General features: G+C 43.3%; 1 protein-coding gene across 1 annotated transcript in view; it reads right to left on the bottom strand.

The window, feature by feature from the left end:
• Window positions 1–1,604: 1,604 nt before the first annotated feature.
• The window catches only part of atad2b (ATPase family AAA domain containing 2B), a 70,180-nt gene continuing 46,050 nt past the window's right edge, over window positions 1,605–25,734 (bottom strand). The window contains exons 25-28 of the mRNA XM_080490516.1: window positions 22,720–23,457; window positions 21,578–21,708; window positions 7,806–7,934; window positions 1,605–1,937 (exon numbers count right to left, since the gene is read on the bottom strand). Of these exons, the coding sequence (XP_080346642.1) occupies window positions 1,896–1,937; window positions 7,806–7,934; window positions 21,578–21,708; window positions 22,720–23,457 (1,040 nt within the window). The 3' untranslated portion in view covers window positions 1,605–1,895. The remainder of the gene's footprint in view (window positions 1,938–7,805; window positions 7,935–21,577; window positions 21,709–22,719; window positions 23,458–25,734) is intronic.

Here is a 25,734-nt window from a genome sequence, read left to right on the forward strand (position 1 = left end):
AAAACAAAACTCTTGTAATGCTTTGTACACTTCAGTGACGGGGGCACTGCCTAGAATGGCCTTGTTCGTTCTGGACCCACAACCCAAGCAAAGACCAAAGAAAATCTCAATTCAAGCAAAAAAAAAAAACAAACAAACAAAAAAAAAAACATAATTGTATAAAATTATTTGAAAAACACACCAAATAATACACTGGCTCGTGTGACCGTCTCAAAATATGTCCAGAGTTGACAGGATGGCGGCGAGCAGCACCGTTTGGAATCAGGTCGACTAACACTTGGCACATCAGATCCTTCCACTTTGCATCGCCGCCATCTTATTTCCTTTTTGCATATGAAGGAGTGAGGGAGGTCTGGAGCGGTCACCTTCTCCTCGCCCCTCCCCCGACTGTCTTTCAAAGACATTTGAACGGTTTAAGTTGCCTCACGTGTTTACCAGACGGTGATGCGGCCACAGAAGGTGAGAAATCTACGACTTTTTCAAACTTTATTGTGATTTATTTATTGTATTAAATGCACCGGGGGGGAATCCAGAAATTCTTGTAATCGTCTTGATTCGTGTTAAATTTGCTTCAAGATCATCGTGACCTACTCGGAGCGTGCTCGCTGTGACGAGTCGTTGGAACATCCATGAGACGACCTGCTAAATAAATCCGTCTCCTGTGAGGTTTTGAATAAGGCACACGCTAGGCAGTGCAAACTACGGACGCCGTCCATTTTGTACTGCTTCCAGTTCCTCAGCTGGGGTGTCGGTAGGAAATAAAAAAAAAATAATAAAAAAAACATCAAAAAAGAAAGAAAAAAAACCTGAACTAATGGGCACAGGGAAAACATTCAGGCTGAATGTAGTGAGGGGTTCAAAACACAAACGACTTGGGACATCAGTGCGTTCACAGACGACGCGAGCTCGCTGCTGACTCGACGAGCTACCCTCGCCTCGTCCCGCCGTGCCGACCTCGTCAAGCTTTTTAAGTCTGCGGTGTAAACGATTGTTCTGGGCGAGAGAGGATTCCCGAAGGTGGCTCAGATATGATCGGACTGGTCAAGTGCGGACGAACGGCGATCGAAGACAACGAGGGGGGGAAGAAAAAAACAAAAACAAAACAACAACTAACAGACGGGCGATGAGCGAGGGCGAGGCGTTTCACGGTGTGAGGGCGCGGGCGCCGTCGATCTGCATCCACACTTCTGCTGGTGAGGGTCTGAGTGAATGTGCGCAGAAACACAAGTCAGGTGGTTCAGTGTGTGTGTGTGTGTGTGTGTGTGTGTGTGCGCTAACCCGCTCTGAAGAGAGAGAGGGAGCGAGCGAGCGGCATGATATGACGTCGCTCGATCTGTTGGCTTCACTAGTCGTCCCACGTTGAGAGTTCCCAAGAGCAGCATGGATAAAAGGATAGTATAGCACCCGAGTAGCACCAAGGGTCGCCCGTCACCGTCGATGTACGTGTGTGTGAGTGTGTGTGTGTGTGACTGACACACCTGCAGGGGTTTGGTTGTGTAGAGTGAGTCTGGATCTGGCCAGCTTCCTGAGACGATAGCACCATTGAATGTCTCTTGTATTCGTCCTCGTTTTTTTTTTTTTTTTTGTGTGTGTGTTTTTTTTTTCCTCCTCCATTTTCGGGCGGCGCTGAAGTTTCAGTATTTCTGTTGATAAGGGCTCGACTCAGCGGCGCCTTCGTTCCCGCTTTGCTCAGTTTGTGTGTGTGTGTGTGTGTTTTGTGAGTGTGAGAGAGAGGAGAGAGAGAGAGAGAGAGAGAGAGACAGAGAGAGAGAGAGACAGAGAGAGAGAGAGAGAGAGAGAGAAAGAGAGAGAGAGAGAGAAAGAGAGAGAGAGAGAGTGTCTCTGTGGTCCCAAGCTGTTCAGGATCTACCTGATAGGTGTATTCTCTCGTCCTCTCACAGGAATGTATCAAAATGCTGGATTCTCTCCTCCATCTCCTGCAACACAAACACACAGAAACACACAGGACGCTCAGTCTCCACCAACGCAACTCACTCGGCAGTGTGTACAAAGCATCTGCGCGCCACAGTTTCAATATTACTTGGAAATTTCCCACAGCAAACAACAGCTTTCAGCGTGATAAATGATGTAAAATGAAGCAAAGCTGTGCTCGAATGAGACGGGCGATTTTTCTCAGCATGAAAACAGCAGAGTTTGACACTGACTAAATCTGAACAGAGCCAGACGAAGAGAGATGGATGTTAGCCTGCAATAGACCGTGATTAATGCCTTGAAGATGATACACTGTGTGTGTTCCCTCGTCTGAGCGGCTGAGTCGGTGCGACAGGCGCCGCCACGAGATACCAATCTCAACAAAAAGTTAAAAACCATCAACTTTTACAGCAAAGAGCAATTTTACACTTTAAAGAAGGGTAAACTTTTTTTTTTCTTCTTCTTCTTCTTCTTTTCGTACGTTTGCATCACGCACGCACACACCTCCCCGTCAGAGTTGGTGACAGAATGACAGAGCAATTTACATAATTACCAACTATTAGCATATAATCCCGAGGGCCTCCGTCGATATTCTTTCACTGCTTCTTGTAATGCGGATGTCTAAAGACTGCTCGCAGAGAAAGTTATTACAGATGAAATAAGTTCAGGCCTAATGGGCTTTGCAGGTTTTCTCCCATGTCACATATGTAGTGTTACGAAGTTGGGTGTTTATGGTAAATGTAGATGAGGAAGATGAATCGGTCACCAAATGGACCAAATGAAAGAAGATAAAATTGGAGCTGAACGCATCTTTTAGTGGTGAAAAACTGGTGAGTACTGTTTGAAACCTTTTTAGGGGGGGTCGTCTAGGTTTACATTGATAAAAGATTGGGTCCTTCGAGGAAAAGGTTAGGAAGCACCGATTGAGAACGTCGACTAATTACAGTACAATCACAATTTAAAAGAATAGAACGAGAGTCAGGCAGCTCAGAACTCCTGGAGTGAAATATTAAAAAAAACTTTAGGAAAAGAGAATGCCGGCCGCCACAAGTGGAAATATTTTCAGGATCATTACGTTATGGAATGTGCATCGTCATAAAGCCTGATATGGAGTATGAATGAGCCCACATGCGGTCGGCGGACGCGCCATGCTAAAAGTATGGAAAGGGCTTCACCGACAGACCGACGGAGCAGTACCACCAGTAGCCTCGAGGGGCAGCGTTGAGATTAAAAGCCAACAAATGGGAGCAGTTCAGCTGCGTGAAACACAGAGATGGTTAAAGTCCTCACAGATCACCATAATGCCCACTATTGTGCCTCTTTCTCAATTCCAACAGTTAGAGCAGCGCCCTCTGGTGGATTGCAGGTTCACTTGACGCAGTAGGGTAGTGATGATGGCACGGTCGACACGTCTATTCTTTCTGATACCTCTCCTTATTTTTTTCCATACATCAGCTTCCTCCCACAGACTCAGGATTGTCCGGGATCTAGTCTGGATATTCAAAAATGAACTGGAGTTCCCAGAGAAAACCCACGCAGGCACAAGAAGAAAATGCAAACTGCACACATTAAAATTCCCACGGTGCTCACTATTCACTCCCTTAAAATGTTCCTCCGTGTTCGAATTACTTCGACAGTTTTGGCCTGAATGGCATGCGCTTCCACTCCTTCATTAAACTCTGTCTCATTTAATAGCAGCAAACTCCAAACAAAGGCCTTAAATGTGCTCTACAGGCACATTAATGCCTGCTTCAGTAAGCATATTCATACAACTAGCCGCGCTCCTCAATGTGTGCGACTGTTTTGAGTGGAAGTGAAGTCAGCCCAAAGAGGACTCGGCCGTCTGCGGCTCGTGTTGCGGTAATAACGTCCAGGTGACACGCATCAGAACGCAACAACGCGTGAAATCGATGTTGTGTAGCTCGAGCTGTTCATTTAACAGCCAAAGAGTTATGCAAACTATACCCACTGCCTCTTACAGCTCATCCTGAACGGATTCTAAAACGGTCGCAGGAGTGATGAGGCCTCCTTTTTTAAGCTCATTTGTAGTATTAATCAGGCTCTTTGCTTCCTCGTCGTACAATGCCGGACCTCACAAACCGGGAAACCCACTGAGGCTGATTTTACACTGAATAAAAAGTCGCCATATCGGAAAGTTCTCTAAAGAGTTGCAAATATACACCCGTGCTTTTTCACGCCCGACCATGCAAATGGGGTCTTTACGTCCTCGGTGCTGTGTATTTGGGTGACCTCAGGTTAATCGGCCTTCGCCCAACAGTCTTTTTAAAAGCCTCTGCAGCTCTTCTATCTCACCGCTGTAGAGTTCGGTCGGACTCTCAAGTCCATGAAAAGAAAGTGTAATTCCTTTGCAGCTCAACAGGTAAGCTATCGAGTTTTTATTTCCCAGCCGGGCCATCAGTGCTGTGTGCATTCAAAGAAAAATCCAGCATGGTATGCGCCGCACTGCCGGCGTGTTATCAATTTGTGATGTTCAACCTATTCCGTGTAATAAATTATTTTGGCGCACCCTCCCCATTTGAACCCGTCTTATGTACTTCCAGCTCAGTTACCGACTCCCTCCATTTCCCAGATCTAATTTTCTGCAACCCCTGGGAGGACGGGGGGGTTCTCTGCGGCATGTAGGTTAGCCGGGCAAAAACAACAACTGTGTGTGTTGTTTTCAAGAGAGTGGAGCGAGAACAACGTTGTTTACTGTTGCCGAATAAAAGTGCAGGATCACAATGATGGAAGACAGCTCTGTATTGTATTCCTGTCCTACCGAGGCTACCGTCGACGGAGAAGCTGCTCTATCTGTCTGCTATATGAACAGTTTCCGCTTTATGCGGTTCAAGAGAAAAGGTCTCGGAAGATGTCCTCGCTCTTTTAATTCTGACTCTCTGTGTCAAAGGCAGACCATGATATATCACTGAAAAGAAACACAGGTCATAAAGTCAAATTAATTACATTTCACAGTTTGCCTATAGGAATTGGTAAAAGCCAATAAATGCCGCATGCTTCCTGAACCATTAAGCCCTCGGTTGCTCCGAGTAAACAAGCAGGGGGTAAAAAAAAAGAAGGAAAAAAAAAAAGGATTTTAAATGACCTGCGAGCTACAATATTCACATCATCACCAACCAATGTGAAGTTCAGCTATCTTGACCGCTAGGATGTTTGGCTCCGGCACCGCGTTGATGGAGGTTAAAGGTCCGCGGCTTCTGAAAAGTCTTTAATTGCTGTGCGAGACACAGGCAGAACATAATAGTTTGCTTGGAGCAACACCAACGCTATCGCTTTCCAGACTGGAACTTTTTGTTGGCATGTTGCTGCGTGCGGAGCCTATACGGTCCCCCCCTTTTGGATTTCACTGAAAGCAGGGCGCAGTCCACTCCATCTGCTTGAAAGGTCAGCTACTCTGAAAGACTGAGACAGAGGAGCACGGGGCGGAGAGTAAAGGAGACAAATGTATAGACACGCTCCGTTTCACTCACGACTACGACTTGGACAAATGCAGGGTGCTGCAACAGAGTGCAACATTATGTGGAAATGGCTGCAGCGGCCATACACGGCACGGACTCTGTGTGTGTGTGTGTGTGTGTGTGTGTGTGTGTGTGTGTGTGTGTGTGTGTGTGTGTGTGTGTGTGTGTGTGTGTGTGTGTGTGTGTGTGTGTGTGTGTGTGTGTGTGTGTGTGTGTGTGTGTGTGTGTGTGTGTGTGTGTGTGTGTGTGTGTGTGTGTGTGTGTGTGTGTGTGTGTGTGTACGCGCGCGGGTGTACATGTTTTTGCATTCACTCAGGAGCCACAAGAAGATGACCTGCTGTGGAGCGGAGGTGCGTGTTGGAAACACAGGCAAACAAAACACGTGCCAGATGAGCTGACATTTCTGCTCGCGAAACACCAATTTAGGCTGGCAGTATGAAATAAAAGCCAGACCCCCACCCCCGTCCACGAGCCGGCCTTTCGACAGGCGGCACCACCTGGCTGACTGCTCTACCTCCCTCCCTCCCTCCCTCCCTCCCTCCATCCCTCCCCCCCTCGTTATTTTTGCTGCTCCCTCTCTCTGACATCCTGACAGCCAGCTCTGGCTACCAGCGCCAGGACGCTGCCATTCCCGGCCCCCAGTCTGCACAGACATCCCACCGCAGCAGCAGATGACCAGATGGGATTCTGGGGGGGGACGACATTAAATGTGGCCACATTCCCTGTATGGGTCATTGTCCCACCCAAAAAATAAGAAAATCGGGAGGGGGGAGAAGCACTTTCTCATTAACTCTTACTTGGTAACGCGCACTTGGCAGGAAACAAATGTTTTTCGGAGGAATGAAATACAACATTAAACACATTTAGACTGCGGCTATAAACAAACGTGTGTTTCATTGCAAATGTTTCTCTCTTCCTAAATTATTGACTTTATGTCCTTGATGGTCATAAAAAACTGTAATCATGCTTCAATAAATTAAGAGCTTAGTGAACCGGTGGTGGCAAGCAGGACGCCTTTTGTTTGCATGTGGGAAAGCTGAAAATGACTTGCTACTTCTCGTAGCTACTTGCCAATTTGGACTTCATTAAGCCGAGTTCTCCACTATCCTGGTCAGTATTTGGAGTGAGGAACAAAGTTTAATCGGATAAATTAAACTAGTTCTTCCTTACAGATTCAATTATACCTATCACACGATATAATAAAAAAAAAAATTTTTTTATTCTGTTAAGATTTTGGCACAAAGAAAGCTTTAATTTTTGTGATTCCAGCTAAAGTGAATTCGAGTCCCACCTACTTGAAGCCTCTCTCGCATTTTCCAAATGCAAATGCTATGTTGATGCAGTACTTTACCAATCTGTGTAAAATATTCAAATTTGAAATTGGTTTTGGCCATTGCTCTGCTGTTTTGCTGCAACCAATGGAAGCAAGAAAGTCAATTCAATGTGTGCGCTAAAGGAAAGCTGGAAGAGAAGAGTTTCTAAGAGGTTGTGTCATTATACAATACACATGGGACCGCGGTTTTCAAAGAAACAGGCATGATGAGGATTGCGCTGTACAACATTAGTGCATTAGAGTCTCTGTGGACATCAGACATGAGCGACTGGCAACCTGCGGAACACAGGGGGCAACTTTCTCCACTTAAAAAAATAAATTTTCAATTTATGGATATAAATGAAAACTTTCCTGTTTCAGAGGTTATGAGAGGAGAAAATTTCTTCTTTTTTTTTGGGTGTAAATGTACGTCTCAGGAACAAAACATGACCTGTAACTAGTCGTCGCAAGCCTGCACTCCTCTCCCGAGGAGATATTCTGGAACCCAAGGGCCGACGATACCTACGAAATGTCTTGGTTTCCATTGTAATACATATTCCACTAATGTCATTACAGCTCCTCTTTCATAGTGAGTATCGATCCTGGTTTTTGGTCGTGATCCCACTGACTGCAGCAGGCTGGTTTTCTCGTCTACAGCGCATCTACTCTCCCAAAGCAGGAGCACATCTTCTCAGACACCATCTTACTTTTAACAAAGGTTATTATTTTGACATATGTACCAGTAACTTAAAATCAAAGTCACTCAGTAATTTTGCCTGAAGGTGGTCAACCTCACTGAACAAGACGAAAAGAAATACAGCTACAACATGAATTATTCAGATATTGGGCTGTTGTGTCAATAAAATGGGTACTTTCCAAACTACTATCTATGAGCTTTAACACATCTTGCTGGTTTTAAATTTGCTGAAAGTCTTGAGCCGCGGTGGACTCGAGTGCAAACTGATGAACTCTGCTGGGGAGTTTGACTTTGAGGTTAGAAATTAATCTGAAGGAGTTTAGATGATTTGTAAGAATTTAGCACATTTTGTACCGAGGACCACACAACTATAAAAACAAAAACAAACCTCCAGTAGCTGGGTCTTGTCGTACTCTCGGCGGTGCTGGTAGATACACTGGCTGAGCAGTGAGTAAAGCCGCTCCAGCTGCTCCACGCTGTAGCCCTCGCTCTTCTTCACCACCGTATCCAGCAGAGCCTGTGGGGGGGGGGACGCAAACAGATGTGTTTAGACTAAACACTCCAGTTTTATTTACTTCCTCAAATGCTGCGGAGTCGTACGTCGTATATTATTAGCATGTGCATGGGGAAACAACAATGATACAGACAGACAGTCGGACGCCGCTGAATAACCGGTCGCACCAGCAAAGCGCTGATGTCGGCGCATGGAGATGCAGCGTTTGGAGGTCAGCTGTATTCAAAAGCAATTAACATCAGAGTGACAGCTAATTAAGGCTAATCATAATTAGAACCAAGTTTACATTTCACTGCTACTTTAATTAAAACATTCTGGACAGTCAAAGGCCCTTTTAATTGACCTGTTCCTCACATTCTACCCAAGCCAATGTACGTGTGTGTGTGTGTGTGTGTGTGTGTGTGTGTGTGTGTGTGTGTGTGTGTGTGTGTGTGTGTGTGTGTGTGTGTGTGTGTGTGTGTGTGTGTGTGTCTACTTAAACACCAGGCTCATCAGAATGCATGAACCGAGACAGCCAAGGCACAATAATTAAAGTTATCATCAGTGACACAAAGCAAACAGAGAAACCTCAGCAGAAATTAAGTGTGTGTGTGTGTGTGTGTGTGTGTGTGTGTGTGTGTGTGTGTGTGTGTGTGTGTGTGTGTGTGTGTGTGTGTGTGTGTGTGTGTGTGTGTGTGTGTGTGTGTGTGTGTGTGTGTGTGTGTGTGTGTGTGTGTGTGTGTGTGTGTGTGTGTGTGTGTGTGTGTGTGAGGGGTGAGACAGAGACGGTGTCCATGTGTGAGACACGTAGAAATCAATGCAATATCATGATTAATAAGACATGGATGTTTGTCAGAGCCTCTCATCAGTGAACGTCTGAGAGATAATTACAGTGAGCAAAAGAAAAATTGCAGAGGCAAAAAGGTTAGCGTTGTATAAATCACTGAACTCCATCTGACAATGACTTAATGGCCGCCGCATTGATTAAATGGAGTTAAACTACGGTTTCACACCCAGAGAAACTTTAACAAACTTAATCCCGGAGACAAACCTGATGTGACGCCACAACTTTGGCCTTAAGAACAATACCAGCTAGGATGTCTTTTAACGCTGCAGCCAACCAACAGAACACGAGCCAACATGAGGCGAGTTTCCCTGTTCATACTCGGGAGGAGCGCGGTGAAAGTGAACCAATTGTGACTGAAGCGTGGGCAAGCAGAAAATACCATGGAAACAGAGGAGAGGGGGAAAAAAAACTAGAATACAGTTGTTGCCACATTGTGATACGTGATAAAGTCTGTAGGTCGACTGTAGTTGTGTTCGCTGCAAATAAAGCCAGAAGAAGACGACTGCAAAGACGTGGACATTTATTTCCAAGACATAAGACCAATTCATGGAAGTTTAGTCACATGATGCATTACAGAAATTAATCAGTTTCATCAACAATGGTAGGATGATGTTCATTTCTAACTTTTCTAACATTTGAAATGACTCCAAATTACTGTGTTACTGAGTTTATCCCAAATCAATTAGTATTATTAATCAATAGCCTCATAAATCCTTGAGAAAGAGACCGTGAATGACTGATAATGAGGATGATATTTTTACGGACCGAGCAATAATAAAACTTGGCCTTCTGTGCTTTACATAATTAGTCACATCACCTACTCACACTAATGACTGGCTCTCCTTTCGAAGATACTTGGTGGAAGAGGTCCTATTTTACTATGCTGCCAAAATAAAAAAAATAAAACATTGGGAAGGAGTTTCAAAAAATATTCTCAAAATGCTAGGCTGAGCAGAAAAGATATTCAAGTAAACACACTGTGGCAGAACTGACAGCACTTAGTTCTCTACCCATCTTCACCGACTGCCTCGCTCACTGACAGACAGACAGACAGACACACAGAAACCATCTGTTATGCAACACTTGCTTATTCTAATCCACACAAACGAGGTTAGCATGCAGAATACTCCCCCCCGTTGGAGTTTTGTTGGGTTGGACTCACAGTCCTGGATTTCCCTCCTTAACCCACCACGCACACATCGCAGACACCAGACCAATCTGTCACGACTGGTACAGAGGATCAGGTACATAGTGATGTCTTCGCATCAGAAAAGTACCATCTTTACTTGATTTGTAACAAGGTTTTTTTTCCCCCCCGTGTATACCTTGCATCTAAAATGCAGTAGTGGCACGTGCTCCTTATACCGTGTTTAAATGCTTTCAAGCCGGTTCTTTGAAAGTCCCCTCGGACAACCATCAGGACAAATACTTTTGTCTAGTGTAGCGTGGCTGCTCTTTCATCTCCTCACTACAAAGTGAAAGTAATTGGTGACGAGGGAGGGCATTCGCTCCTTTTGGACTTGTGAGTCCCTAATAACCCCCCCCCCCCCCCCCTTTTAAAAAAAAAACCCAAAAAGAGTTCTTTCTTTCTTTGCATTACAGAAACTCATTACACCACAACAAAAGTAACAAAAGCAAATTAGATGCTCGGTGGGCATTTAACTCCTCGGGCAATAAACATTGTTCTGCATATATTTTTTTCCCCAAACTTAAATTGATAATCCTATTATCTATTCAAATGTTTTGTAAAAGGTTTGGTACTTGAGACAGTGTAATATTTTATATTTTAACACTGTCAACGAAGATGAGAAATGGAGGAAAAGTGCACTTTCTTTTCCTTACTTCCACGAAAAGTTTCCCTTTTCATACTTTTTCAGCTCCACTGCCGATGAGTGCACATCACACAGAACTCAACAGCCTGAAAAAAATTAGATTGAGTCGAATATACTTTCGAAATATTCACACTTGCTTAATTCAATCTGGATGTATAGGTGGATACACCTGTATTATGCTCTTGCATAAGCGCTTCCGCCTGGACAATGTAATAACTGTGTCCCCTGATGAATAAAGGGAAGCAGAGAAGCTAAGAACACTCCCCAAAAAATCTCTCTAATATTCTGAATTCATGCAAAGTGATAATCATCACCGCTATCTCAAAAGTGCCATCAGCTGCTCCATATTGAGGAGATTTTATGGCGTCTTTTTTTCCCCCTCTTCAGTAGCTGTGGCCGTAACATCAGGGGAGTTCTCTGGTTTCATAGTTTCAATCCAGCCATGAGAACTCCTATAAAACATTTAAAAAGGAAAAAGGAAAAAAGAAAAAAGGGGACGAATGGAGCACATCACAATCAGACGCCAATTTTAACACATGCATAAAAGCTTTAATTAGCGTCATTACAGTCCATCACACATGCGTAATAATGTATGGTGCTTCTCAGGTCTTCCTTTCATCCCGCTGCCAGGGCATTCCTTTCTATTTTTCATTACGCTTTCCAGCTTTTGCTTTAAGTGCACTTCAGTATTTTATAGTGCACCTTTCCTCCTTTATAGTGCATCTTCTCACCTTAAGCCATTTTCAATGTTTTACCGAGCCTCCCCTCACCTCTTCCCCCCCCACCTCATTTCAGACAAAGACATTTTTTGCACAACAACCTTTGCTTCCACTGTATTTGTCTTTCCTTTTCTTCTGCCTTCACTCCCACTCCCCCCCCCCCCCCCCCCCCCCCCCCCCCCCTCCTCTCTCTCAGCATCCGCCTCACTTTATTCTCCGCTTGCTGTGGGCGAGCTGATTGCTCCAGTGTACTTCCCAGCCTTTGTCAGCTTGATCAGGATGCCGGCGACAGTGTGGGGTAAATGGTGTGAGTGTGTCTTACACAGGCTCAGTGACTGAGTGAGCTCAAAGCACACAAAAGGGCAGTAATCCCGTGGGTTAAAGACTACCACTGACATGGGCCATTTACCCTCACCCTGCTCTAAATTCCCAGCTCTATCTTCCCTTCTTCGTCTTAACTCACATCTCTATCCAGACCAATGCTTCTTATGACCACAGACGGATGTGAGCAGGGCGGAGCAGCAAAACAAGAGGTATACGGAGCAGCATTAGTGTCACAACTCAACAGGTGGCATCTGATCTTAAAGTGAGTTTTTGGTTGCTTAGAAAGTTTCTATATTGAATTTTAAGCTTTTTTTTTTTTTTTTTTTTTTTTTTTTTTAAATAAATCCAGAAAGGAAATTCTGTCACATACTGTTCATTAATTTGTTCTGTAACATTAGAAAAAAGAGGAATAGACTCATCCCATGGCAAAACAATTAAAATCAATCCAACTATTATTTGATATATACATGTCCACTTAAAGTAGTATAAAGTGTACAAACATAAATGTACATAACGTCACCATTTCAGCTTTTTCTTTATTGTTTCATTAAAGACTGGCAACTTCTGTGCCTGCCTTTTAAATCAATCTTCAAAGAAGAGATATATTCCATTTTATTACGAGCCTTTTTAGAGTTAAAGAGTATATTCTGAATGGTACTTTGATGTTTTCTATCATATCCCGGGATGTGTCTTGAAGCACATTTCCCTCTTAACACACTTTTACAGGCTCTAATGCTTCTATTCATCTTTTGATGTCTTTAATTTATCTTTGTACATAATTGGGCTTTTTTTTTTCTTCCTGATTTCCTTCAGTCCCGTCTGCGGACGCAGTTTATATCTCCATATAAAATAACTTGCATCATTACAAGATGTGCAAAATGTGAGTGTGGTGCACTGAATTTACCGCCATTCTGAGCTCTGGGTGTGTGACAAACAAAACCCTTTCTTAACCAAACAAGTTCTTAACAATCCCACATGCAGGCTGAGCCGGGCTGTGATGGAGCAGAGGGGCTTTGATCACTCCGTGCTTTACTAGCTACGTGCATCTGTGTGTGAGAAAGAAAGAGACTTCCTTCTTGACTGACTGAGAGAAAAGGGTTAGTAGGCAGTGAGGGGGGAAAAAAACAACAAAAAAAAAACAAGGATTTGAAAGCCAACAGCCCCCTTCACTGGGGACACTATTAAGCCTTCGATATCTGCCTCTAAGAGAACAATTCAAACCCCTTTCTTCTCATTTTAACTGAAATTTCTTTGTCTCCAACGCCAACAAATGAATGAATTATAGATTTTTCTGACTTGTTTGTTACTATCCGTCTATTTAGTATACCTGGTTCATCCAGGTTCGGGTCGCTGGGACTGGAGCCAATTTCAACTGATACGAGAAGACGACGACCAACAGAGATGATCCCATTCCAATACATCGCAGAGGAACTGAGTAATTAACCTAAGAAAGATGGCGGACGGTGATGGAAGTCATGCAGACACAAACTGAACCAGCTGTTAGGAGGGAGTGCATACCACTACATCACAAAAGCCTTTTTGTGAGGCCACGAGCTGGAAGTGGCATTAGCAAGTGGTGACTTTGCGAATATGAGCGGGTGGCGGGAAAAAAAAATCTGCCTCTCTGTCTAATAATAGGGCTTATAGGGTACTTGGTCACACAGGTAATGCAATATTGATGGTGTTACAAGGGTCAGGGACAATCATGATAAATCACATTACCATGGTCACAGCGCATTAAAATGAAGTACTGTTCGCTTGCAGCGTTGCCACGTGAAAAACTCCCACTGGGCTTGACAGCTCATCTTAAATATGCGATGGCTGCCTTCAACTATTCTGCAAGAAAATGCCAAGTCGTTTGACAGCAGTTAATTTTTTTTTTTTTATACAGTCACAGAAGAAAAGATATTCAATACGTGGTACGGTATTTTGTGCAGGACCTAGATTAAACCATATGATTTAATATATTAATATAAAAGCATCAATTATAGGAGGAATGGCCTTGCTCGATTATTAGTCGTGACTTTGAAAAAAATGGCATGGAAATTACCACCTTTATGCATTTTGACATCACATCACACTCCAGTCTACATGCCATCCACTTTAATCTGTGACTCAGCCACTCAGACACTGGGTGTAGTCACCTTCAGACATAAGCCACAAGAAGAGAGAAACATTAATGTATAGAGCATATTACATAATTAAAGTCTTGGTATACTGGCTGCTGCACTGAGATCTGTAACAGAGTTAAGTTTAATCAATGAGACGCTGAGAGGCAGTGGGCTGGTATCTTGGCTGGAGGGATGAATTAATCTACTCGTTGGCTATAATCTAGAAAAAGTCAATCCAAGTTTAAGAGGTGGCTTCCTGGTACATCTTCAAATTTGGCTTAAGAGAGTCCAGCTCAGCCGATCAACAGACCAGGCTCGGATAGTCCCAACTTTATCTTTTAGTAAAAAAAATTAAAATAAAAAATAAAAAAATGTCTGTCAAGAATTTAAAAAATAAAAAACTCAATTAAAGTAGCCATTAAAATCGTAATAGCAGGAAGGCTGTGACAGAAATATCCTATCAGAACATCTGAATACAGTTATGCATGGTAGGACTCGTGAGAAATGTAAAAAGAAAAGCGTTAAGTGTAGCAGATGATAAAGATTAGATTTAGAAACTATAAGCATGTGAGAAACAGTTTGTTTGGTAAACAGGCCGCGGGAAAAGAAATGTAATATTCTACACACTCAAGACAGCAGAGAGCCAATATCGACAGGTGGGTAATAAAGGAGAAGGCCAAGCGACGACTTTGCACAGGCCGCCTCAAACACACCTCCTCATATCCCTGCGAAATTATGTTGACAAAAACAAAAAAAAAAGGACAGAAAGCAAATAGAAAAACAAAAAAGAAAGAAATACTCATTGAAAGGCTATGATTAAACCTCACAGTAGACCTCGAGGGAAATAAAGGTTAATCAATACAATGTCCTTTACATGTGTAGAACAAGCAGTGTGTACGTCAATATGTGTGTTTTGGATGGAAAAGTGTTAAAATGGTGAGTCATGTTGATGGAAGTCTAAGCCCCGCTCTCTCTCAGTCTGGTATTCAATATGTGAATATGTCGTCTATAGAGAAAAAGACGGTGAGCTGGATACATATGAATAAGCGCTGCAGCTTTAAGCGTTACAGGAGATTTCTGTTATCAGGGGAGTCTGAGCATTCGGTGATGGGGCTTGTAATTCATTACCGTACTTTCAGGTTCCTTATTAAAATACACAGCTTAATTGGAAACAGAAAGCAAATAAAAAGGAACTAACAGGCCTGAGAGTAATGTTTGATTGTATTCCCAACACTCAGCTCTTCTATTTATTTCCCAATCTGACTTGGAATCCTCCCCTGCCTTTTAATTATCATATATAACACCATCTTAAATGTAAATATTTTTTGTTTCTGTGTGCAAAAACGCTGCATGGGATGCACCCTGGTGGCTGCAGCGAGGTTGACAAAAGCGACGCCAAGCGTTAAAAAAAACAAAACATTTCCATGTACTCTATAGCTAATCAGCGGTACAAAATCCCACATGATCTAGACGTTTAGTTTACATAAACTGAGAGGCTGAGTGAGATGCATGAGGCTCGAGCGAGCGGCGCAAAAGGAGCATAATAAATCACCCAGAAGGCACCGCGGGAGTGCAAACTACTACAAAATATGCAGGGAATAAGAGAGACTGCTGTGTTTATGTTGTGTGAGCTATTGACACAAATGGCCCTCACGTGCGTGGCCAAGAGGCAGAGGTATGCGAGTGCAATTACATGCAGATAGCGGCACTGTCAAGGCCATCAGTGGGAATGAATGGAAATAAAAGAAGTACTTGAAATGCCATCTATTTTTATTGACAATCAAACAGTGGTCCGGCAGTGCTATTAGGCTGATCTGTTTTGAACAGACATGTGGCATGGCTGCTTTGCCAGAGGGGCTCCTGCTGCTATTAGCGCTGGAAAAGAAGGAAGATGACAAACTGAAATAGGCCCATTTCTGTTGACAGGCTCGTCTAAAACAGGAAATCCTGACATGCTGTAAAAGCTGAGGCTCCATATTGTGCCGGCGAGGGGAAACAGTAGCTTTTTCTCGGCAGCTGCTAAAGGAAAAACAGCAGAGCAGGCAATAGTCCGCCTGTTCTGGGTAAGATGGAGGAAAAATTGCAGGGCCAGATTGGATTTCTTGTTACTGAATTCTCATCTGCAATCCTCAGCGCCACTTCTCCTAGCCCATCTGTGGACAAGTGTCTGATTATTGATGAAAGAAAACAGCTGAGACTAAGAAACATTTTGGAGGAGCGATAGAAACAAGCCTCAGGACCTATTTATTCATGCTGAGGAATTTATTTTTGATCCAGACAGCATCAAGCATCATTTCAGTGAAACTGGCAATAACAGGACTTGATTTTACTAAGTGAATCAGAGCAAATAACTGTGCTATGGCTCTGAAAGGCGGGATGTGAATACTGAAATAATACCATCTCTGTCCTACAGGCTTTGAGTGCAGGGTCTATGAACAAACTCATAACACTCTGATGGTATTTAATTCCAAAGAGATTTCAGGGCCTCTTCCATCAAGTTAAAAGTCAGGAATAATGAGCCCTCCACAATCAATGAATACAACTGAGGGGAGAAGGAACAGTACACCACTCACTGTGGGCCTCAGCACACATCCGGCACCATGCCAGTCCCAGTCCTGCCAGCAAATATCTGCTTAAATGGTGACTCTCATCCTGCGCACCGGAAATTCAATTTGTTCCGTAAGCCCGGGATGAAAAAGCAATTATTCACAGTCCCCTCTTTTCACAATCTGTTTCTTTAAGATATCTCTCTCTTTCCCCCTACTAACAAATAAACCTCCCAGATTAGTGCAGCCTGTGGATGTGCGGAGGGGCAGAGAGCTGAGGCGCTATAATCGGGCCAACTAAGACGCCCGTCAATCAGATTGAAGGAAGGGGTCAGGTTCAGCAAGAGAAGATACGTACCCTGGCCGTCCGTCTCCCCACTCCCATCATCCCCGCGGGACGCGGCTAAAAGCCACTAGATAATGGTTTGACAGTTGGATGCCACTTTTGAGCGTGGAGGACAGGAGTGAGCACATGTCAGACGAGCACTTCTTTTACACCAATTACACTACCCAGAGCACCCTAAAACCAAACCCCACATCTGATCAGTGGAAAGTGCTGTCAGGGGAGCCCACTGAGCCGAGGCTCCAATTTACACTTGGGGTATTAGGTGGGACCCCAGCGTGACAGTGTAAAGTAGCACGCAGCTGCTTCTCATGCTCGCCTCTCCGTTACTTGAACACGTCGAGGAACACGTCGGCGGATGCGGCGGAACAGAGAGACCGCTCATGTTTGAGTCATAACCTTGTTTCATTCAAATTCTTTGCAGGAACAACACCTGTTGATTGAGAGATGTGAAAATGGTCTGGCACTGTAATTGGCACCCCGCTTCTGGACTGACAGCGGAAGAAAATGTTGATACTTGAAAAGCGGGAGGAGGGGGCTGAAAGACACTGGCATAACTGTGGGATGAATGGAAAGGAGGGATAAGCTTAAGAAGTTGGAGTTATCCATCTGAGAAGGGCAGTGTGACAGCGTCAGCTCTAGAACAGACCTATGGATCTAGTGGGGAGCTTAAGGTTGGTCACCCATGATCGCGTTCCTCCATCCTTCGTACCTTAAATCCCTTTCCCATTGTGTATTTTCTGCCATATAGGCCCGAGAGAAATGATGACGGATCTTGCTATTTCTTCATATGGTGCTCTGTTTAACCTTCCACTATGCAGAGAAGCTACACAAAGAATCAGAGATAAAGAGATGAGTTAAAGCAAGTAGAGAAGGCCTCTGAGAGGGAGCTTCGTACAGCCCCTGTGATGTGGTATTTTTCTTTCTCAGTGTCATTGTTTCAAAGAGCACAAGTCGAGCTAACTCTGCGGGTTCAGTAGAAACGACACGAAAACTTGGGTGTTCATTAGAGATTCATGCGAACACTTGGTTAAATCTCCAACCTCTCGACCCCAGCTATACGAGTACAGGGGTGTCAAATATAAGCTCTGTGGAACAAAACCAGTCCACAAGAGGCACGCGAGCTGAGTTACTGGTGATACTGTGATAAAAGCCAGCTACCTAATTGCCAATGAACTCGCCGTCAGGGCAAGGAGAAGGTGTTTTTTTGATATTTCACTGTATTTTGTACCAGAAAGCGTCATTAAAATTAGCTCTATTTTGACAGTGTAGTAATTTTTAGTTGTAATTGTGCAAATCTGCGAAAGTCCCGTGTCTCGTCATCATGTATACTCGGCACTACTGCAAAGAGAAACTTTAAACTTTAAAATTAAATATTATTATGGCTCTATTTTACCGGCCCTGTCCACTCAAGAATGAAAATGCGCTGTATGTGACGCCTGAACTAAAATGAGATTTGACACCCTGGCGTTAGTGTATTATTTAATCATTTTTGAAATGTTGTGTCGCCACCAGTCAGGTCTGCAGAGCAGTCAGTTAGCAGTCCACCTCCCAGTGGCAGTGCACGATGAGAAAGGGAGTACGTCAACTAGCATTCGGATATTACCTTGCATGAAACCAAAGCTGCTGCAGCTCGTGTTGCAAGCGAGACCGTTTCAAGTCAACTTGACATTGTTTACCCAGAGACGCTGTGATCCCGTTCGGTCTGAGTAGACGACACGGCTCATCACGACAATGACCCTACGAGGTATGCTTCCACTTAACACTGTTGAAGGTGAAGGCTGCAGGATGTCAATGGAATACTTTCAGCCTTTAGTGCTGCAATGCTAATTTATAACCTTCAGAGTACTGGAGGGTGTACAAAGCTCTGTACTTGAGCACAATTTAAAAGCGCATACGGTTGTTGAGGATTATTATTAGAAGCTACGAAGCGATCTGAAACAGGTACAATGTTTCCAATACGAAACTGTGAAATGTGCTAAAAGTTGACCATTTTCTTTTGTCCTTTTTAGTCTACTCGACTTGCCTCAATTAAAATGTTCATCTAGTCGACAGAGATTAGTCGACGGGAACATCCTGACTGCAACCCCACTGTGACTGAGTCCCATATACACTGGCTCATTTATCCTGCCTCATTTGCATACAAACATCCAAACACAAAAGGTGACTTAACAGCCCATAGGACGTAATAAACAACCAATCGCAAGTACAAAAATAAACCACAGCTGTTCCTTTTACAAAAGAGGAGGAGGAGCCCCAAAAAAGCCCCTTCACCCGCATTGTCAACAACATTATTACAACAACAAGCACCAATGTGAGCTTAAATGTGACAAAAGCAAAAGCATATTGGCAACATTTTTAGATTATACCTCCTCATTTACATAATCACAGTCTAATTAACCACTTCCAAAATGTGACAGTTTGCCACAGCTGGCGCCGCTGCATCTAATAAGTCTTTTTGCTGAGATTTTCTTATTTACTGGTCGTATGTGTGTGTGTGTGTGTGGGGGGGGGTGTTCATATTTACTGAAAATATCTCTCTCTTTCCCCCCCCTTTATAGCTTTAGTGTCTTCTGCCTGAAAATTTAGAAATAAATACACGCTAATAATCAGAGATGACACGTCAACATCTGCTTTTTCGCTCTCTTACGATCTGAGGCATCGTCTACTTTGCTGAATTATTTAAATGTTATAAGTGTCATTATTTCTAAAATGCGTTCCAATGTAGAAGGAGAAAGAACCGTGGACATTTTGTGCGACTATGTTATAATCTTAATGTTCTTCTCTGTGTCATCAGCTTAGTGCTTTGATACAGATCACACTACATGTTAAACCTCTAATCCATATAGCTGCGCACAATGCCAAACCACCCCAGCTGTTCCATTCTTCATGGTCTGAATTAAGACTCTGACCGTGTAAAATCGGGAGAGATGGTGCTGTGGCATGGACCGAGGCTTTTAAAAAAAAAAAACTGTGGTTTGCCAGAGAATGGCTAATGGAGCCTTTCTCAACCAAAGATTTGAATATGAGTAAATATAATCCTGAAACTACCGTCTAAATAGAGGCTCTGTTATCACTGCTCATCGCCAATGCTTAAAGAGATCAGTTACACACATTTTGAGGGAAAACTCAGTATTTTTAGTCATCTGCTCCAGGTGCAGCTCTTTCACTTCCGACACAATGAGGCAGGTGTCAAATTACAAGCACTTACAAACACGTGTCAATGATTCAGTTATGCGTTTGAAAGATTATTATGAGCTGATAAATCAGATAAAATGAGTGTATGACATGCTTTGTTACAGTTTTTAGTTCAGCTTGTTTCAGAAGAGCTGCGTGAAGCACCATGAGAAACATATGGATCTTTTCAAAGATAAATTACAAATGGTAATTCTAATAATATACCAGGAGATAACTATTCTGAGTGACGTTTAAAGCAGAGGTGTCAAATGTACGTTCCAGCTGTGAGAAATTATGACATCAACTGCAATATATTTATTTGTACATCACTCTGTATTATGCGATGAATCAGAATTACTCGACAGATGTAGAAATGTTATAAGAAAGCTATTCTGATCATAATATGAACTAGCCAACTATATTTCTGAGCTCCAGCTACATGTGGCTAAATGTTTTCTGCCCTTTGAAGATGTAAATAGTGTGTAATATCATTGGCATAATATTGTTGAAAATGGAGTCATTTTATTCATATTTCAGGTTTGTCATGTGCTGTAAATGAGATGTGGACTTCATGATATATGAATACTTTGTTCTTAAAATTTCTACATATTAGAATGTCATTATTTTACTGGTCCAGCCCACTTGATGTCAAAGTGCACTGTATGTGGCCTCTGAAGTAAAATTAGTTTGACAACAATGGATTCTAAGTAGAATTTCACGTGCGTTTTTGCTGTTTTACTCCTTTCCTGTCGCAGCTGACAGAATTTGTTGTAGTTCACATACCCAGAAGTTATTCACAGTTTACATCCAGTAAATTTAAACACTACCTGAAAGCAGAGAAAGTGAACATGACGGTACAATCACAGGCGAGATGTGTCACCATGAGCGACTGAGTCATGTCTAAAACGCAGTAACACTGAAAGCTCAAGTCATCAGTCAATCACTGTGCTTTTTTGACAATTGTAGAGTCATGCAATCAAAAGAGATTTGTGCCTCAAATGAGCCGCTGATATCACACTGTGTGATCCAAAGTAAAAGCCACAATTTTTAGAAGAAGACTCAACTTCATACAAGAGCAAATAAATGTTTTTTTTAAACATTTGCATGCCATCACTGAAATTGATGCCAAGTAGTGAGCGAACACTTTTAAAAATGCAAAAACGAGCAGCTATAATATGCACAAAACACACATTAGCAACTTCTCTTGTGAATTTCTCCTCTCTCTTCTGTGGACGAATTCTCACGGAAATCAGGAAGTTTTATTTTATACATTCGCTCTCTCTCTCTCTTCGAAGCTTTAAGAGCACCCTGTATAATTGGGATAATTAACTCGGAGAATTGCTTATCATTAGCAGCAAAAGTTCAGCTGCAGCTAATAACATTAGCGATGGCTCTGTCACGTTCAAGTGCTCGGGTACGACGCAGCAACAAGGCGGCGTGCACAACACGGGGAGTCCGACGACGACAACACTAAATGGAATTCAGGCATCATTAACTTAATCATTTACACCTGGCGCTTCCCCGACTGCGATATCTCTTCGATTAAAAGGGACTCAAAGGTTCAAAGAGCGACAACTGCATCATATTATTAGCATAGATTTAAAATTACTTGAGGATCACATACAGGTTTTAGATCTCGAAACACAGTTTGCATTGTACTTTTCTCTTCGTTTTGGGAACATCTGTGGACCTAAGGCACCCATAAAGTGAAAATTTGATGTACTGTTGCACTGCTATTGGTCACAGCAACATGATGAATCATGCTTACCAGAAGTCGCTGGTGGTCAACCACAACTGGAGGGTGAGGAGGGACTGGTGGAGGCTCTTCCTCTGTCCTTTCTGCAAATGCTTTCAAGTCTTCAGATGGGCTCGAAGGGCATGACCTCACTCTGGAACCATCTATAGAAAGAAAAGGTATTACAGATGGAAGGCCCAAGAATAAAAACATTTAAAATTGTGCGATAGTGAAGAAAAATACCCTCTATCACATAACCAGGCCACCTAAATTTCAGACCCTTTTTTTTTTTTTTTTTTTTTAATATCTCTGAAGGTTGTTAACTACCAATCTGAGAATTTCATGTAAAAATACATTCAAACTGCCATGATGGCAAGATTAATGCATCACGACAGTGTGGTGGTGGAATCAATCTGAAGCTACAAGCAGCTACCGAGCGTGCCATTTTTCACACCTGGACTGTTTCCTGTCCATTCATAACAGCGTTCCTAAAATGCCAAGATGAAAACAAAAGGCCCGGCTCGGCTTGCGATGAGAGCGTGGGCGGAGTAGCCGAGTTGCCCGTCGGTTAAAGGGCTCCAGTTTGTTTGTGTTCTGTTGTCTGATCATGCCGTCCTCTGATAGCTTCTCCATATTTTATCAGCACCATTACCTCGGCTCTTCCAGCTGGCCTCTGCTCGTTCACAAGCCAAACTGCAGCAGCAGAATCAAACACAAACTCGCTCACTCACACACAAATGGCAAAAGCATTAATGTATGCTCAGAAGTTCTGGAGAAGACAGACAAAGCTGGAAACCTTTTCAAGAGATATCTTTGTGCCCATCAGAAGGTGGAGTCTGCCCCTGCTGTTTCTCTAACAAATGTGTAGTCTACTTCAGATAGTTTTATGTTCTGTATGATTTGCGTTACATTATTCATGCCTTATGTCCTATTTTAGAAGCTACACCGCGGACAATTTGAAAGAGTTAGATGATAATCAAAGAAGTAATTCATCATTACAATTAAGTGGAGGCTAACGCACTGTCTGGATGTGTATAGATGAACAGATCATTTTGCAAACGCACAATCAGAATTAATACCGAGACCAAACGAGTAGCTTTGACGTAGCTGCTTCTTCAAGAAGCTCAACACTTTTCAAGGACTGCTAAAAGACAGTTGGTCTCCATCTGTCTTACCTTCTTTATCTGGACCTTCATCGGTCGTTTCCGTTACTGCCGAGCCATCTTGAGGATGGACCTCCTCAGTGGGTTTACTCTCATTGTTGTCTTTGTGCTCTTCCTGTTCGGGCTGTTCCGAGTGCTCAGCCGCGCTCAGAGGAGTTCTTATCGCAGCCCCGTTGCTTGTTTTGAGGTTCTGCGAGTCCAAGCTATCCAATGACTCATTTCCATTCACACAGTCCACTTGTGAAACCAGGAGACCCTCTGTGTGCTTCGGCCGGACCTCGGCATCTGAAGATCCGGACGTTCCCTTCGATGGTTGGGCATCGGCCTGTTTTACCTGGGCGACAACGTCTACACCGGTTTGCGAGTTGTCGTCGAGGCAGAGAGGCTCGTCATCTTTTGTTTTGTCCTCAGATTCTGCCTCCTTGGCTGTGGGCTCCTCCTCTATAGGTGTTGGCTCCTCTATGGCTTCGTTGGCATCTGGGGGTTTGGCTGGAATGGTGACCGGGGGCTCGTTGGAGCTCTCCTCCTCGGTGGAGGGAAGGTGGGGAAGGTGGCCGTTGGGCTGGGGACCGGTGGTATCGCAGGATGATTCTTCGTCTTGCGTCAAACACGAGTCGCTGGGGCCCGCCATATCCACCTCGACCTCCTCCTCCTCCTCCTCTTCTGCTCCTTTCTTGTGTTCCTTCTTCTTCTTGCGTATAATGCCTCGCCCCCAAGACGGTCGCCGGCGCATCTTCCTCTTTATGTGATCTACAAAGAACAAAGAGGGATGAGAAGAAAAAAAAAACGTTTTAATTGGGCTTTCAAAATGAGCAACTACTTTTCTGATCCCGATAATTAAAATGGGAAATGACATCCCTTTAACAACAGATTATTTTACTGCTACTAGTTGAAATGGTTGATCAACAAACGCGTATTTAATCACGCCTGCAACTCTGCTTGTGTAACTATAATTGCCACCCTCTTAACGACAGATTCATACAGGTAAATTTAGCCATTACAGTAAGAGCACGTATCTGTCCAAACATATCTCTTCTTAAGGTCAACAGATATAGCAAGGATGTCTGATGAAAACACAATAACTGTAGAAGGAGAAAAAGAAAAAAAAAGAGGAAAAAAAACACCTTCCACACTGTGTCAAAGCATATCTTTAGAGACCCTATTTAAATCTGGACACTTGGCCAGCCTCAAAGAGAAATGGGTAGTGGCTGACATAGACTGCAGGGGAGAGGCAGACAGAGACAGCAGTCCTGCTCTATCATGGATGTTGGACACTAATGACGACAGATGGTGCTTGGGGTTTTAAGAGTAAGAAGCAAACCAAAGCCCGCTCTCTGAAAGTGCAGTAAAAGTGTCACAGCGAGCCGACGCGGATGCTAAATGCAGTGAAACTTCAAGGCATTTGCCTTCATTTACTGTGGTTCTGAGGCAGGCGCTGCAATACCGAGCAGAGCAGAGCAGCAAAGTCAGAGTGAAGGGCAGACACAAGGCAGAATGTGTGGGAAAAGAAAAGACACCGGGAAACACCACCAGTCGCATTTCTTGAAAAGGGTTTTGAAGCCGACGATGTACGACATGACCATGACCCATCAGAAAGACTCCCAAGAAACTCTTTGCTTGTCACATCTAAAAGAAAGGTACATTTAACTGTTTTGACACAACATAGTTGTTGGTAATTCTTCGACAGAGGAGGTTAGCCCTTTCATAGCATACCTACACTGCAAAAAAAAAAGAAAGAAAAAAAAACGGTAGAAAAGCAATAACTTAAAGGTTGTGGATGCATAAATGAGCTAAGCTGTGGATAAGGCCATTAGATCACAGTGGACTCATTAAATCCCATAAAGGCTTGGCCTTTATAATTCTGTTGGGGATCAGTGGAATTTTCTAAACTTGCCTGATGGGGATCTTATGCAAAATCAATAACATATGCTCATTTTTGTTTTTTGGCCTAATGATCCAAGGTCCTTCGTTATCCAGCAGCAATCATACAGAACTGCATGCAAGATTTGCTCTTATTATTTCTGTGCCTCTACAGTATCATCATCTGTAACTGCGCCACCTTCCCCACGAAGGTAAAAATAGGAAAACTCTGACAAGAAATCGTGATATGCCTGCATGTTTTCCTGTCGAATTTCCTCCCGCTCTCTTTCACTCTCTCTATTCCCTCTAAGCTTTTAGCCAGGTTTCATCTTTCCACTCCAAAGATGTGATTATGCACACTGTACATGCATCTTGGTGGTAGAAAAAGGAAACCTGGTGTTTAAGTAATTGTCAACAGTGGGGAGGGAGCAGCCAGGAAAACTATCACAGGGACTGGAGGTTATATTTGATTTCCTCGAAAAAGACAACAAAAAGGGGGGATAATTAGCAAAGCTCGCTATGGGTTTTGGACCCACCTCTTTCGGAGCAATGTTTTCTTCTCTTGTGGTACTCCTAATGAATGGCCACACATTTAACATCAGCCCCGACCAGCACAAGGGAGTGAGGGACGCAGTACACTTAATGCCAGCTAATGCTGTGAAGAACAGCCACTTACTCATGCTGATGCAGTGGCCACATTCAGGCATGTACTGTATATTTTATCAGTTCGGGGATACTTGCACCTTACTAACACAACTGAATCTATGTCCACAGAAGTGAAGCACCAGAGCTCACAGCATTATAATTTCACCAAGACTCCCTCAGCAGCTCCACTTTACCTCTCATTGTCTTCCTCCTGTCAGTAAGAATTAAATTCTCATGTTACATCTGCTCGACTCGAAAAGTGAAATCCATCCAGCCTGGCTATTCAAGCTCACACTGGAACGCATTTAAAAGCTGCCTTGAAATTTTTAGTGCATTCTCCATTTATTATACACAAGTGTCCAACCGGTGCTCGGTCTAGGCATGCTGCTGCACTGGGGGACTAATGGATACCTCTCAAAAAATGGAGCTGCTATCATTGTGAAATGACGGCATACCACAGGAGGGAAAAAAGTACTTATGTAACACACACACACACACAAGTCTTCCATGAATGTCACCATA

This window comes from Lipophrys pholis (assembly GCF_963383615.2).
Source record: "Lipophrys pholis genome assembly, chromosome: 21".
In the NCBI taxonomy this organism is placed as follows: domain Eukaryota; kingdom Metazoa; phylum Chordata; class Actinopteri; order Blenniiformes; family Blenniidae; genus Lipophrys; species Lipophrys pholis.